Source organism: Lepidochelys olivacea (assembly GCF_965140295.1).
Source record: "Lepidochelys olivacea isolate rLepOli2 genome assembly, chromosome: 20".
Taxonomy (NCBI): Eukaryota; Metazoa; Chordata; order Testudines; family Cheloniidae; genus Lepidochelys; species Lepidochelys olivacea.
Window position 1 is genome coordinate 16,583,622 of NC_140430.1, and position 14,259 is coordinate 16,597,880.

Here is a 14,259-nt window from a genome sequence, read left to right on the forward strand (position 1 = left end):
AACTGCACTCCTCTCCCCTCATCAGGAATAGAACCCAGGAATCCTGACTTCCCATCCCCCCATCTTTAACTGCTAGACCCTACTCCCCTGCCAGAGCTGGGATTGGAACCCAGGAGTCCTGACTCCCAACCGCTGACTCTAACCATTAGACCCCACTCTCTCGAAGTGGAAAATACAAAATTTCATATTTGCTGCTTATTTGGCTTGATGTAGAAGAGCTGCAGCGGTTTTTCAATAGACCGACTGATTCACTGCAGCATGACTGCTGACAGAGATCTCTCTGCAACCCAGAGGGCCTCCCCCAACCTTAAGTGCAGTATCACACCAAGGCTTTCGGTATACCTGCTGCTAGGCTCACCCTGGTACAGCATGAAAATGGAGCAGGGGGATTGCAGCTGGGGCCGTATTTGAGGCGTTTCCACCAGCAGCTTGGGGAGACAGGAGGTCGGATTTCTGTGTCAGATACTCACAAGTAGCTTGTTGTACTTTGGTCTCTTCCTGTGATCTTTAGTAAGGCTAAAAAGAGAGAAAACACATACAGAGTCTCGGACATCTCCACACACAACCCTCTGGGCTTAGGTTCATCAATACCCTCAGCCACTAGGGGTCAATCAAGCTCAAGAAACTTGTTTTGTCCCTTATCACGGGAGCGATTGTTTGAGAGCTCCCTAGCACACAGGCCTTTCCCACCAGTGCAGAATTGTCCCAAGCACTTAGGTTTCTGCTGCTTCCCTTGGGAGGTGCCTCCTCGACGGCCAGCGAGGCAGTGCAGGTTGGACTGCTCAGTGGCATGAGAACAAAGGCCCGGTGGTAGAGGGGGACCGAGCAGCTTGCGAGGCTGAGTGCCCAAGAACTGGGAATTAGGGAAGCTAACAGCGTCCTGCAAACAGGACAGGCCGGGGTTCAGTGCAGATGTACAGAAACATCAGCTGCTCCAGGTCCAGTGCTTAGCTGGCTCATCACCGTAGTAGCTGGGCACCTCACAATCCTTTTAACACATTTATCCTCACACTCCCGCAGGAGGAAGGAAGTGTTACCCCATCACACAGGGCAGGCCCAGAGCCTCACTCAAGGTCACCCAGGGAGGCTGGGACAGAGCAGGGATTTGAACCTGGGTTTTCTAGGGCCTAGGGAAGTGCTCTAACCCCGGACCAAGCATCTGGCTAGGAAGAGTCACTGCCAAGGGCAGAGATGGGGATTGATCTGTTGCCGAACCAGCCCCCCCAGCTGTCTGGCCCTTGTGTACACAGCCAGGCTGTCTGACCAGATGTACCAGCCCCAGGCCCCATGTGTGCTGTAGCCTGTGCTGAGGGGGCTGGGCCCTCCCAGACCCTAGTGCTAAGCATGCCCAGTCTCCTGGAAGGCAATCACGCAGGAGGCCTGAACGTTAAGGCAAGGAGGGGGGAGCCTAGAGTGTCTAGTGACCAGGGGCATCATTTCAGATTTGGGCGGGGAACGACAACTTTAACCATGATTCCAAGGGCTGCTAGGCTCTCTAGTTTTTTTGCAGATGATAACTTAGAAATGAGTGGACAGGAGCACTGGATCGAATTCCTACATCAAGAAAGAAAACACATATACAAACACCAAATAAAGCCGTATTTTCAGCATGTATGTAAGCGTAAAACAATCAGGGGATAATACAGCAAGATATTCCCAATCCAAGCCTTGGGGTGGAGTCAGAACTGTTCAGATGTGTCCTACCATTAAACCATTCAGACCTTTGTCCAGCTCAGCTGGTGGTGGGGAGGAGCCCATTTCAATCCCCGTGAATAAAGTCCCATATGAGGAGGGGGTGCCGCAGCCTGTTGCTTCCGGGGGGAGAATTCTGGATTTGGGAATGACAGGTCCCAAGATCCCACCTCAGACAAGCCCGAGCAAAGACTGTGAAAGTTACAGGGTGGAAGCACGTGGTGCACAGGGATGTCTTACGTTGATGCCAAAAGTAAGAGCTGAACGGCTGGTTCTGAAGGCCAGTTTATCTCAGCAAGTGGGTTATGCACAGGCTGGTGTGTATGTGTACCATGTACCTCTTGTGGTTCCCCCGGCTGTCCTGGGCCCTACACTGCTAACAAATAGCAGAGATTCTCCATTAGCTCAGACATCACGGCCAAGTGCTTTGGTGCAGGAGATGGGGGTTCTGCCCCAGCTGAGCAGCTCTCCAAGGCCGTTGTGTGCAGCACAGTGGCACCTGGCAGTGGAAGTGTTACAACAGAGCAGAACATCCCTGAGTTACTCCTTCATGATCCTAGTGCCCAGTGAGCTGTTCAGTGCAGCGAAAGGTTGTTACAGAATAGAAGCTGGCCACTGTCGTTTGAAATCCATGTGTGAGTGACAGGGGCTGTGAAAGACTTGCGTCTCCAGACCCCTCCACTGGAATTCCAGCCTGGGACTCCCCAGTTCCCACGGGAGTGCCAGTGGGGGTTCACTGCCATGTGGGGCTCTAAGAGGCTTTTCCTCCTTGCCACCACCATGCAGTTGTGTCAGGGTCAAAGGTTTGTCAACAGTCAAGGGGCAGAGGTCAGTGCTGCGTGACCCTGGGAGTGGCCTGAGCAGTGCCCCGTGGGTGTGTGTCCGTGTGATGGTCAGTCAGGCCTCCCAAGAGCCAGAGCTGTGCAGCTCAGCACGCTGGCTTCTCAGAGAAACCCTTACAATCCAAACCCCTCTAGTGCAGCCGTTCTCCACCAGGGGTGCGCGTACCCCGGGGGTTGCACAGGTCTTCTAGATATTTGCCTCGTTTTACAACAGGCAACATAGAGAGCACTAGCAAAGCCAGTACCAACTAAAATTTCAAACACACAATACGTTTATACTGCTCAATATACTATACACTGAAATGTAAGGACCATATTTCTCGGTCAATCGGTTTATTTTATAATTATATGGGGGAAATGGGAAAACGAGCAGTTTTTCAGTAGTAGCGCGGCTGTGACACTTTGTATTTTTATGTCTGATTTTGTAAGCAAGTAGTTTTTAAGTGAGGTGAAACTTGGGGTACACAAGACAAATCACTCCTAAAAGGGGTATGGTACTCTGGAAAGGTTGAGAGCCTTGCTCTAGTGGGCACAACTTTTGATTAGCAACTTAACCCCAGGTGCCCTCTCCCCCAGTGCTGAGAAGGGCCAAGCCCCAGGCTGGCGATAGCGTTCTGCCAGGGTTCAGCCCTGCACACAGGTTAGGGAGCGAGAGCAGCCAGACATCAGATCTGGGGAAGGCAACAGCTCCATCCTGAGCTAAGACCCTTACAGCACAGATCCATACAGCACTTCGCACATCACATGGCCCTATTCGTGCACCCCTTATCTTCCTAGCACTTATGCTGATGCTCATGTAACCTCTTCTCCGCTGCACTCCCTCGTGGCCCTAGCCCCTGCACTCCCTCCCTATGCCCCCCGCCCTCCAGGCATTCAGTGCAGCCAGTCTCCTACCTCCAGCTGCTTCACATAGCTCGCCAGGAACCAGCCGTGCAGCCCATTCTCCTGCCCTTCCCACCAGCTGCCATCTGGCACTTGCAGCACTGTTACCAGCTCCCCCGCCATGAAGCGCAGCCCCAGCCGGAGCCACTCCTTGGAGAAGGGGCACAGGGTCTGACAGCGCGAGCCTTACATGCTGCACCAATGGAGCTGGCCTGCAGAGGTGCCTTTTAGGGAGGGCATGGGGGGACCCCAACCAAAATTTGAAATGGCGCCCCTGCTCTGCCATAGTACAAAACAAAGGGGGAGCAGGTCCCCCAGCTCCCTAAATGGCGCCCCTTGCCAGGGTATGGGGGCCCCTGTGCCATCTACTTAGGACATCACTCATTGAGTCACATCTATTGAACATCTATTGATGATTTAATTGGGGATTGGTCCTGCTTTTGAGCAGGGGGTTGGACTAGATGACCTCCTGAGGTCCCTTCCAACCCTGATATTCTATAATTCTATGAAGTAGTAAAGGCTCATGGGCAGTTTAAGCTCTGACCATGGCATGGCCCCTCAGCAGCTGACACTGTGCCCCACAGATGCAGCAGATCGGTTCTCCCGCACTGGACTCGGGGGCCCACGAACGGGGACTTGGCTCCCCAGCAGCGTGGCGGTCACTCACCAGTCTTTAACGAAGGACTGAAAGTCCACGGAGAAGCCCATGTTGTTTGGGAGCAGGGGAGGATCTTCCTGCAATACCTTGGTGAGCACCTCAAAGTCCGTTTTACAGTTCTTGTAGGGAAACTGACCGGTAGCCAGTTCAACCTGCAGTGGGGAGAGCAAGGGTTAAAATGGAATCAGGGAGCTTAGAGACAGTCCATGTGCTCTATCCACAATGCTGTGCCACTTCCATCACCTGCAATGAGATTTGTGGGGGCTCAGACTTCTGGAAATTAGGGGCCTAGTCATTATGAAATTACAAAGGTATCCAAGTGCCTAAAGATGCAGACAGGGGCCTAGTGTAATTCATAGATGTATAGATTCCCAGGCCAGAAGGAAACTAGTCTGACCTTCTGCATAACACAGGCCATTGGACTTCCTCAGAGTAAACCCTGTTGGAACTAGAGCAGGACAATCCAACGCAGATCCAAGGAACACCCAATATAGAATCCACCATAGCCCTTAGTAAGTTGTTCCCTTGGTTAACCACCCTGTTAAATATTTGGGCCTTCCCAGTCTGACTTTGTCCAGCTTCAACTTCCAGCCAGTGGATCTTGTCAGAACTTTGTTCAACAGAAGAGCTCATTATTGTCAAATTTCTGTGCCCCACATAGGTACTTACAGACTCTGATCAAGTCACCCCTTCTCTTTGTTATGCTGAACAGATGTTTGGCATTAGCTTACTTATTCCTCTGGATTTAGAAGGCTGATCTGGCTCCCACTGAAATAGGAGAAGCCTTCCTACCAGGCGAACTTCAAGCACCCTGGTGTGAAAGTTTTGGTTCATGTTTTTGACCCCTGAGATGATCTGAATATCTGTTTTTTTTCCTACAAATGGATTTGTCCTGTTGCATTTCACTTAGCTTAGGCACTGGCCCTAGCCAGGTCTGTTTCGCTTGATTTCTCGTCAGTTTCGCTCTCTGGTCCTAAGGCCCTAGTGACAAAGGCATTATGTGTCCTGGTTTCACTGATGCAAGGGGAACTTTTTATCTTGAAAAGATATTAACACTTCCAAAAGTAGGTTAGTACGAACATTATGGTGGTGCCTAGAGGCCCCACTGAAACTAGGGCCCCATTATGCCAGACACTGCACAGACACAGAGTGAGAGACAGTGTCTGCCTCAAAGAGCTCACACGCTAAACAGGCAAGGCAGACAACAGGAAGGATCATTATCCCCATTTTGTGGGTGGGAAACTGGGGCACAGAGGGATGACGTGATTTGCTCAAGGTCACAGAGGGAGTAAGTGGCAGAGCTGGAATGTGAACCCAGGACTCTTGAGCCCCACAGCGATGCTCTAGCCACAAGACCAGCCTATCTTCTGCATTCCTTTTGCTGAGGCAATTCCTTTTAAGAACAGGAGTGCCCAAAGTTTATGACACATCGCAGGGCTGCCCCAGAACCTGCATGCCTCACCCACACAAACCGGCTATTGGTTTGTCCTTGTATCTTCCTCAACAGACAAAGAGACACCGAGTTGGCCAAGGGTAAAAGCAGAGCTGGTTGGGCTAGAATTTCCTGTACCAACATTTAGAATAGTTTTCTGAACCTGAATCGGTAAAAAAAGCCAAAAATGGAAAAAAAATTCACAAACTGAAAAGCTGAAAAAAAAATAATTTTGGGTCAATCGAAAAGTTTCACTTCGATAACTGAAATGTTTCACTTTGGTTAGGACCTTTTAAAAAAATTTTTAAAATAATATATAACAACAAGTTTAGAAACAAAAAGTCATTTGGACTGAAAGATCAAAATGGGACGTTTTGCCATTTTCAAAACTTTTTGTCGTCTTTTGGGGGGGTAGGTGCTGATCCCAACATGTGTGGGCAGTTTCCATTTTGATGAATCAGTTATTTTCTGACAGAAAAAACATGCTGGTGAAACCTTGCCAACCAGCTGGAGATAAAAATTCAGCAGCTAATCAGCCCTACCCTTACTCTGCCATGAGCGGGAGAATGGCCAAGGGACACATCTTAGGACTTTCGCTATCTCAAGATCACTGAGCCCCTAGTGGCAAATCTCGGCACTGGGTTCAAAGCAGGGTTTTGCATGAGAAAGTAAAGAAGGGACTTCACTAACCAGGGAGATGCCCAGGCTCCACACATCTGCTCGGATATCATAGTCTGGTTTGGTGGGATCAGGAGGGTCTATCCTTTCAGGCTGGAAAAAAAAGTCAGTACACACTCAGTCCCATGGCGCTCACCTGGAGGCTAGGATCTTACATTCACCAAGCACAACACATGCCTATTAGAGACTGAGATTATGAAATCACGCCATTCTCTACTGATATACAGTCAGCTCTGGAGTGGAGGAGGGCAGCTGCGTAACAGCCACACAGCAATGCAGCCCGGGAAGTGAATCTATCTACAGATTTCTAATGTGCATATCAGTGAAGTCAAGAGGACTCATTTAACCGGTTTAAAGTTTGGGCTAAGGGGTGGAATTACCTGGCTGAAATTAGGCCAAGCACACTGGGGCAAGCAAAGGGGGCCAGATCCCCAGCTGGTAAAATGGACCATAGAGTCATTAAAGACAGATCCCTGGCTCACCTAAATCAGCACAGATTCACTGAAATCACCAGAGCTGCATCCATTCTTTGAGTTATCTTTGAAAGCTCATGGCAATCTGGGGAGCTCCTGGATGACTGGAAAAAAGCTAATGTAGTGCCCATCTTTAAAAAAGGGAAAGAGGAGGATCCGGGGAACTACAGGCCAGTCAGCCTCACCTCAGTCCCTGGAAAAATCATGGAGCAGGTCCTCAAAGAATCAATTCTGAAGCACTTAGAGGAGGGGGAAGTGATCAGGAACAGTCAGCATGGATTCACCAAGGGCAAGTCATGCCTGACTAATCTAATTGCTTTCTTTGACGAGATAACTGGCTCTGTGGATGAGGGTAAAGCAGTGGAGCTGTTATTCCTTGACTTTAACAAAGCTTTTGATACGGTCTCCCACAGTATTCTTGCCAGCAAGTTAAAGAAGTATGGGCTGGATGAATGAACTATAAGGTGGACAGAAAGCTGGCCAGATAGTCAGGCTTAATGGGTAGTGATTAATGGCTCCATGTCTAGTTAGCAGCTGGTATCAAGCAAAGTGCCCCAAGGGTCGGTCTGAGGCTGGTTTTGTTCAATATCTTCATTAATGATCTGGAGGATGGTGTGGACTGCACCCTCAGCAAGTTTGCAGATGACACTAAACTGGGAGGAGTGGAAGATACGCTGGAGGGGAGGGATAGGACACAGAGGAACCTAGACAAATTAGAGGATTGGGCCAAAAGAAATCTGATGAAGCTCAACAAGGACAAGTGCAGAGTCCTGCACTTAGGACGGAAGAATCCCATGCACCGCTACAGACTAGGGACTGAATGGCTAGGCAGTAGTCCTGCAGAAAAGGACCTAGGGGTTACAGTGGATGAGAAGCTGGATATGAGTCAACAGTGTGCCCTTGTTGCCAAGAAGGCTAACGGCATTTTGGGCTGTATAAGTAGGGGCATTGCCAGAAGATCAAGGGACATGATCGTTCCCCTCTATTTGACATTGGTGAGGCCTCATCTGGAGTACTGTGTCCAGTTTTGGGCGCCACACTACAAGAAGGATGTGCAAAAATTGGAAAGAGTCCAGTGGAGAGCAACAAAAATGATTAGGGGGCTGGAACACATGACTTATGAGGAGAGGCTGAGGGAACTGGGATTGTTTAGTCGCGGAAGAGAAGAATGAGGGGGGATTTGATAGCTGCTTTCAACTACCTGAAAGGGGGTTCCAAGAGGATGGCTCTAGACTGTTCTCAGTGGTAGCAGATGACAGAACAAGGAGTAATGGTCTCAAGTTCCAGTGTGGGAGGTTCAGGTTGGATATTAGGAAAAGCTTTTTCACTAGGAGGGTGGTGAAGCACTGGAATGGGTTACCTAGGGAGGTAGTGGAATCTCCTTCCTTAGAGGTTTTTAAGGTCAGGCTTGACAAAGCCCTGGCTGGGATGATTTAGTTGGGGTTGGTCCTGCTTTGAGCAGGGGGTTAGACTAGATGACCTCCTGAGGTCCCTTCCAACCCTGATATTCTATGATTCATTCACACCAGCTGAGGATCCAGGGCAGGAGTCTTTAGATCTTGGCTCACTTATGTCATCTCAAGCATCACAGCTCCCCCTAGAGCCACCCTGGAGAGCTGCTTCAGCTGGCCATTCTTCAGAGGTCTCCCATCTCAGTACTGACCAAGCCTCACCCTACATAGCTGGCAAGATCAAAGGGCACCCCATCCCAAGAAACCACCCATCCCTGGGGCTCAGGCACCCGCAGCTGCCAATTAGCGCACAGGCAGCCTGAGGCCCAGCAGCACCCTCTCTGAGCCTCCTGTGGGTTATGACACGGCCCAGCCCTCACCGCCATGTACGCCGCGCAGCCTGCACTCCGGGTCTTGGCCTTCGAGTCCACCAGCCTCCCGCTGATCCCGAAGTCACACAGCTTTATCTGCCCCCTCTCGTCTAGCAGAATGTTGGAGGGTTTGACGTCTCGGTGGATGACGCCATGCTTCTCCTTCAGGTAGTAGAGCGCCTTGACGATCTGAAAGGACACGGCATTTCCCAGAGTCATCCCACTGCACCCACCTGACCCCCAGGCTCACCTCAGGAGGATCAGCAAAAGGAGGGGCCAGCTAGAAAAGACAAAGAGATCCCAGGCTCTGTATGCAGCAGGGAGGGGTTAGCCCCTCTGTACACAGCTCTGCAGAGAGCTCAGTTCTAGGCCCATCAATCCCAGACTTCCTGTCCTGGAGAAGGGAGGAGCCAGCCCCCCTCAATCTGATGAGATCGGATTGCAGGATCAAGGCCCCAGGCATGCATGGGGTGTTGTGCAGAGATCAGTGGGAACCAACCTGAGGCGAGAGATCTCTCTCTCCAGGAGCCCTCTTCCCAGCACAGACCCTGTCAGCACAAAGCCAACCCAGCTACCAAATGGGAAAGTCCGCTGGTGTGTCGGGTCCCTCCCAGCTGCTCACGTGGAAGAAAGGTTTGGCAGGTGCCCATCATGCTGCATCCAGCCCCACTTGCCCTTCCCCGACCTCCCTCCACCAGAACTCACTGCCACCGTCATCTTCCCCAGGATCCTCTCGGGGATGGGCCCCTGGATGCGTTTCTTGAGCTTCTCCGCACATGTGCCCATCAGCTCCATGGCAATGAAGACGTCTGTCTGTGTGGGAGGGAGACCAAGGCCAGGTTACCATGGGGTGCGACGTGTGCTTGGCTTTCCAGACAATTTTGCGGAAAGAAGGTGGAGGCTTTGAGTAACGTCACACCACACTGGGGGCGGGCGTCAGAAATCGAACCCGGGACCTCTCTACAAGCACAAGCCTCGGCTACCTGAACTGGAAGAACCAGCTCTGACAGCTCAAGGCTGTAGCCAGGGCGTGCAGCCACAAGGGGGAGATGGAGAGCTGCAGCGGGAGCGCAGGGGGCTCTTACATTGGTGATGAAGGTCCCGAAGCACTGGACAATATAGGGGCAGTCGTGGCTTTTCAGCACCACATCCAGGTCCATCAGGATCCTCTTGTTCTCCTCCTTGTTACCTGAGCGACGCATTTGCTGTGGGGACCAGACAACAGGAGGGGATTACAGAGCGGTTCTATGAGCGGAGAGCTGACTGCAGGGGTGAACAGTGACACCTGCTCTGCCCCGCCATGCAGGGGACCGTATAACCCCTTGTTAATTAACGCGGATGATTCCCCACCCACGTAGGGCAGCGTTATCTCCAGTTCGGAGGTGGGGAAACTGAGGCACAGACATGAGGCATGACTTGCTCATGGTCACACGGAGTCAGTGGCAGAGCTGGGAACAGAACCCAGGAGTCCTGGCTTCAAGGCCCCCCCTATTCCAACTTCTAGACATCACTCCCCAATCAGAGGCAAGAATAGAACCCAGAAGGCCAGCCCTTGCCCCCCATGATCTAACTACCAGACTCCACTCCTCTCCCAGTGCTGGAAATAGGACCCAGGAGTCCTGACGTGTAGTACCGCCCTGCTCTAACCACTAGACACCACTCCCCTTTCAAAGCTAGGAATAGAGCCCAGGAGTCCTGATCCTTTCCTCTCCCCATTCAACAACACCCCCTCCCTTCCTGATGGAACTATTCACCCCTTGCTTGGTCTGTTTTTAAAGCCCTGCCCCCGATGCTCACCTTCACGGCTATGATGTGTCCTGTTTTCTTGAATCGCATCTTCCACACCTGACCACAGGTCCCACTGCCAATCTCGCCCAGGTTCTCCAGGTCATTGATCTCTGCTTGGTACCGCTGCACAGAGACACATACACACAGGGCTACAGGAGGGGCCATACAACGGAGCCCATGTCTATACGCAGGGGCCCAGCAGACAACCCTAAGCTAGGACAACTCCCAGTGGTAAACTCCATGGTAAGTATGCCAGCCAGTGGGGTACCAGGCTTCACTGACTGGCACACTAGGTTCCCCCTGGCCTCACATTGCACCCACCTGCCAGTTCTCTAACCCACAATGGAGATCGAAAGGGCAGGGAATCCTCAGTTCCGCTCTCCCTGGAGGATGGGCATCCCAACAAGGGGCAGCATATGCATGTGGTGAGGGGCGCTTGCCCTCATGCAGCCTGTCCTGGGGCAGAGGATTTTGTCTCAAGCCAGAACCACACTGGGATCACTCACCCAGCCGTGAAATGCAGCCACCTCGGAGTGGGATTTGGCAGCTGTTTAAAAGCACAATGCCACACAACAGCGTAGGAGAGGAAACCTGATACCAATCAGGGATACTCTGCAATAGTTGGCACCTACAGTTCTACTGACAGAGCAGCACTGAGAATATGATCCCTTTGCACTTCTTCCAACTCACCTGCCCTCCTATGGTCAGGTAACCCGTTTGCTTCATGATTTCCTGCAGCTTCTGATCTATCTCTATACTAGAGAGAGACATGGAGAAAGTTTGGATGGAGACAACATACCAAATCAAGTGACTCTGGCTCCGAGGAGGAGGAGGAGCTCTCCTGCCAGGTCAGAGTCCAGACTAGGCACTGGCTGAGGACCCCAGCCCACCTGTAACAGCAGGCCCATCAAGTCTAGTGGTCCCTCCGCCCTGTGGCACTGGATTAGCTCAGTGATCTGTCTAGCCCACCAGAATAAGGTGGGGAAAATCTCACTGGCTGAGCCAGGTGGCCCCGCTCCACCTCTTTGGCCGAGCCAGGTGGCCCGCTCCACCTCATTAGCCAGGCCAGGCAGCCCGCAATGCCAGTTTACAGGACTCGACACAAAATAGGTGATTGGTGCAGCAGCTGCATTACACGCAGTACCCTGTAGAGGGAGCCAGCTAGCCAGGCCAAGAACAGCGGCCCCAGGGGTTTCCTTAGCTCAGCCCCATCACCACCACTTGGGAGGTGGTGTCCTTTCCCCACCACTTACCTCTCCATGCTCCTGGGTATAGGGAAGGGTGGCTGGGGCAGGCCCAGCATGTGGCGGGGACGTGGCTGGTGCGTTTGATGCTGGGGAGAGTTCTCCGAAGAAGAGGAGCGGCTGCTGCCATCGTTCGCCAGGGGGAGCTGCAGGGCTGTGGGAGCGAGCGAGAGTCAGGCCCTCAGATGCCTGGGTCCCTTTCCACACTCTGCTCCAGAGAACCCCTCCTCCCCCCGCATCTTATAGCCCCAGATCCCTATCTGTGTTGCATGGGGTTGTGAAGGCCTCGCTGAAGGGGGGATGCGATACCCACAGCCATGCTGCTTACTGTCCAGCATCCCGACTTCCAACACGTCCCATCGCTGACACTGTGCCCATCAGAGAGCAGAGCCCTGTGTGGATGCCACTAGCTGCTGGAATGCACAGCACCAACCCTTCCCCTCACCCTGGGCCATGCCACCCTGGAGCAGATTGTAGGGACCTATGTGGACCTGGCCTCCATGGGGCGACAGACCAGGTAAGACATAATGGGTCTTCTCTGCATTTAAGTCCCATGATTCGATAAAGCAGATTTTCCGACCTGGGCTGCAAAAGCCTGTTTTCCTCTCATACTAGGGTTGCTCACCCCAGGCCTCAGCAAAGTGGTTAACAGCTGTTGGGAGCGACTGTGCTGTGCTGGAATCCCAAGTGCTAGATGTACACGGACCCACAGGATACAGCTGGGTTTGGCCTGCAGACTGGTCACCGCAAACGATCCTGACCCTTCCGAGCAGCTAATCCTGGTGGGTTTTATAGATGGCACTTGAAGCAGAGACAGAGGCAGCTGGGTGATTTGTCCGAGGCCACCCCAAGTTAGGGCGGGGAACCCAGGCATCCTAGCTTGAGATTTAACCACACAATGGGCGTTGTGTAGCTAAATCCTCCTAGCTGCTTTTGCAATTCTCAGTCCTGACTCCCAGCTGGCTGCCCACACTCCCTGCTATACCACTGCTGTAATTCAGCCAACTGGCAAAGACTGGCAGCATGCCTTAAATATAAGGAGTCCATCAGGTGAGATTTAAGGAAGTGGTCAGTGATGGAGCCTCTTCAGGTGTGTCAGTTTCCTGGATCAGTTTCAACATAAACCGATCGTCCCCATGTTAACAAGGGAGGCAGCTCTGCCACCAAAAGACTGGGAACCTGCCAGAATGAGAAGAGGAGAAAGCAAGGCCCACTGTTTGCCCCTGGAAGTTTGAGGCAAAGTTTTACTGGGGCAAGTCCATGAATGAGCAGGGAGGTCGTTGCAGTTGTTACCCGGCCTTACCACATTCTATACCACACTGGTAACGGGGAAGAGGGGAAGGACTGAATCTTCCCACAGGTTTGAAATAAAACAACCCCTCCCGCATACTGGGGCAGGGAACCACGTGAAGCACAGAGCGTAGCTGGGGCACACACTCAACAGCTCAGAGCACAAGTGGGACGCCCCTCCTGAACTTCTTCCCGCGCACGGGCCAGAAACACAGAGCTATGGCCTCTGCTTGCAGGTGCACACCTGTAGTTCACATCCAGACCTCACCGCCCAAGTGGAGGAGCTGTCCTCAAGAGACTACAGATTCCAGCATACAGTGCTGCCAGGTCTTGGAAGAAGGTGGAGCACAGCATGCTGGGACAGGTAGTCCCTCCTCCACCCACAGCCTGTGCCCCCTTGTTGAAGGTAGGGAGGCTGCCTGTAGAACTCGATGGGTTGTGCTTTGGCTAGAAAGTTGCTGTCACATTCTGGCCTCACTCTGCCCAAAGCATCACCCCAGAGGCCAGCGAAGTTACCGCAGGTCAGTGGAATCCGGCCCTCGGTATTTAATATTATGCAGCTGACCGCAAGCAGGAGCTTGCTAAAACCATCCCACCTCAAACAATGCCTAGAAACTCCCCAAGCCAGCTTTCAATGGCCAAGCCAAACTACCCTAGGCTGTTAACCTGGGCTGAAGGGAACACCCCTCACCCCAAGGGCAAGGCCACTTATGGAACTGTGGGGTCATTAGAAGAGAGTTCAAAGCATGTTGTACCCAGGAGGGAAGGGCTGCAGCTGCTGCGACAGGAGAGCTGGTGAAGGGACCTGATCCTTTCAGACAAAGACATCTAATGCCCATTGACTGAGCCAGAACTCAATTCCCACACACAGGTTAAAGAAGAACCATTTTCCCACACTGCCCCAAGCAGCTTGAATCTGGTCAATTTCAATAGCTTGAAGAGTCTTTTACCAAACAAAAATACTTTACCCTCCTAGCATCAGAGGATCTCAAAGCACACTGGCAAATAAGCTCTGACAAACCAAGCTATTATCCACCTCATACAGAAGGGTCACCAGTGAGAGACTTGCCCAGGGCAACCCCAGGAGAACCAGAAGTACTGACCCAGGAGTTCTGGCTCAGTCTCTTTTGCTGAATTTGTTCTTACCACAAGTCAATGCTCCCTTTATAAATTTGCTTCCACACTTGCTGGTGTATCCGAGTGCTGCAATACTGGAATGGATAACTGCCCAGGCCAGGACTTGAAACTGCTCTACTCCCACATGAAGTGATCCAATTCCTCGTGGATTTTTTAAGATCACTCAAGGCTCACTTTGAAAGGTCCCACCTGACTAAAAATATGGGGCCAAACCCTCCAGCAGTGTAAATCAGGGCAGTGCTATTGACATTAGTGAAGCCATGCTGGTTTACACTGGCTGAGGACTCTGCCCATTGGTTTTTAATGATAAACTAAGTTGAC

General features: G+C 52.0%; 1 protein-coding gene across 2 annotated transcripts in view; it reads right to left on the reverse strand.

The window, feature by feature from the left end:
* Window positions 1-14,259, reverse strand: part of MAP2K7 (mitogen-activated protein kinase kinase 7) — a 55,261-nt gene that overhangs the window by 12,616 nt on the left and 28,386 nt on the right. For both annotated transcript variants that reach the window (XM_084609936.1, XM_084609937.1), the window contains 9 exons: window positions 11,521-11,665; window positions 10,958-11,024; window positions 10,277-10,390; window positions 9,565-9,684; window positions 9,185-9,292; window positions 8,489-8,668; window positions 6,197-6,277; window positions 4,084-4,226; window positions 471-516 (listed from right to left, as the gene is read on the reverse strand). In XM_084609936.1, coding sequence (XP_084466062.1) covers window positions 471-516; window positions 4,084-4,226; window positions 6,197-6,277; window positions 8,489-8,668; window positions 9,185-9,292; window positions 9,565-9,684; window positions 10,277-10,390; window positions 10,958-11,024; window positions 11,521-11,665 — 1,004 coding nt within the window. The remainder of the gene's footprint in view (window positions 1-470; window positions 517-4,083; window positions 4,227-6,196; window positions 6,278-8,488; window positions 8,669-9,184; window positions 9,293-9,564; window positions 9,685-10,276; window positions 10,391-10,957; window positions 11,025-11,520; window positions 11,666-14,259) is intronic.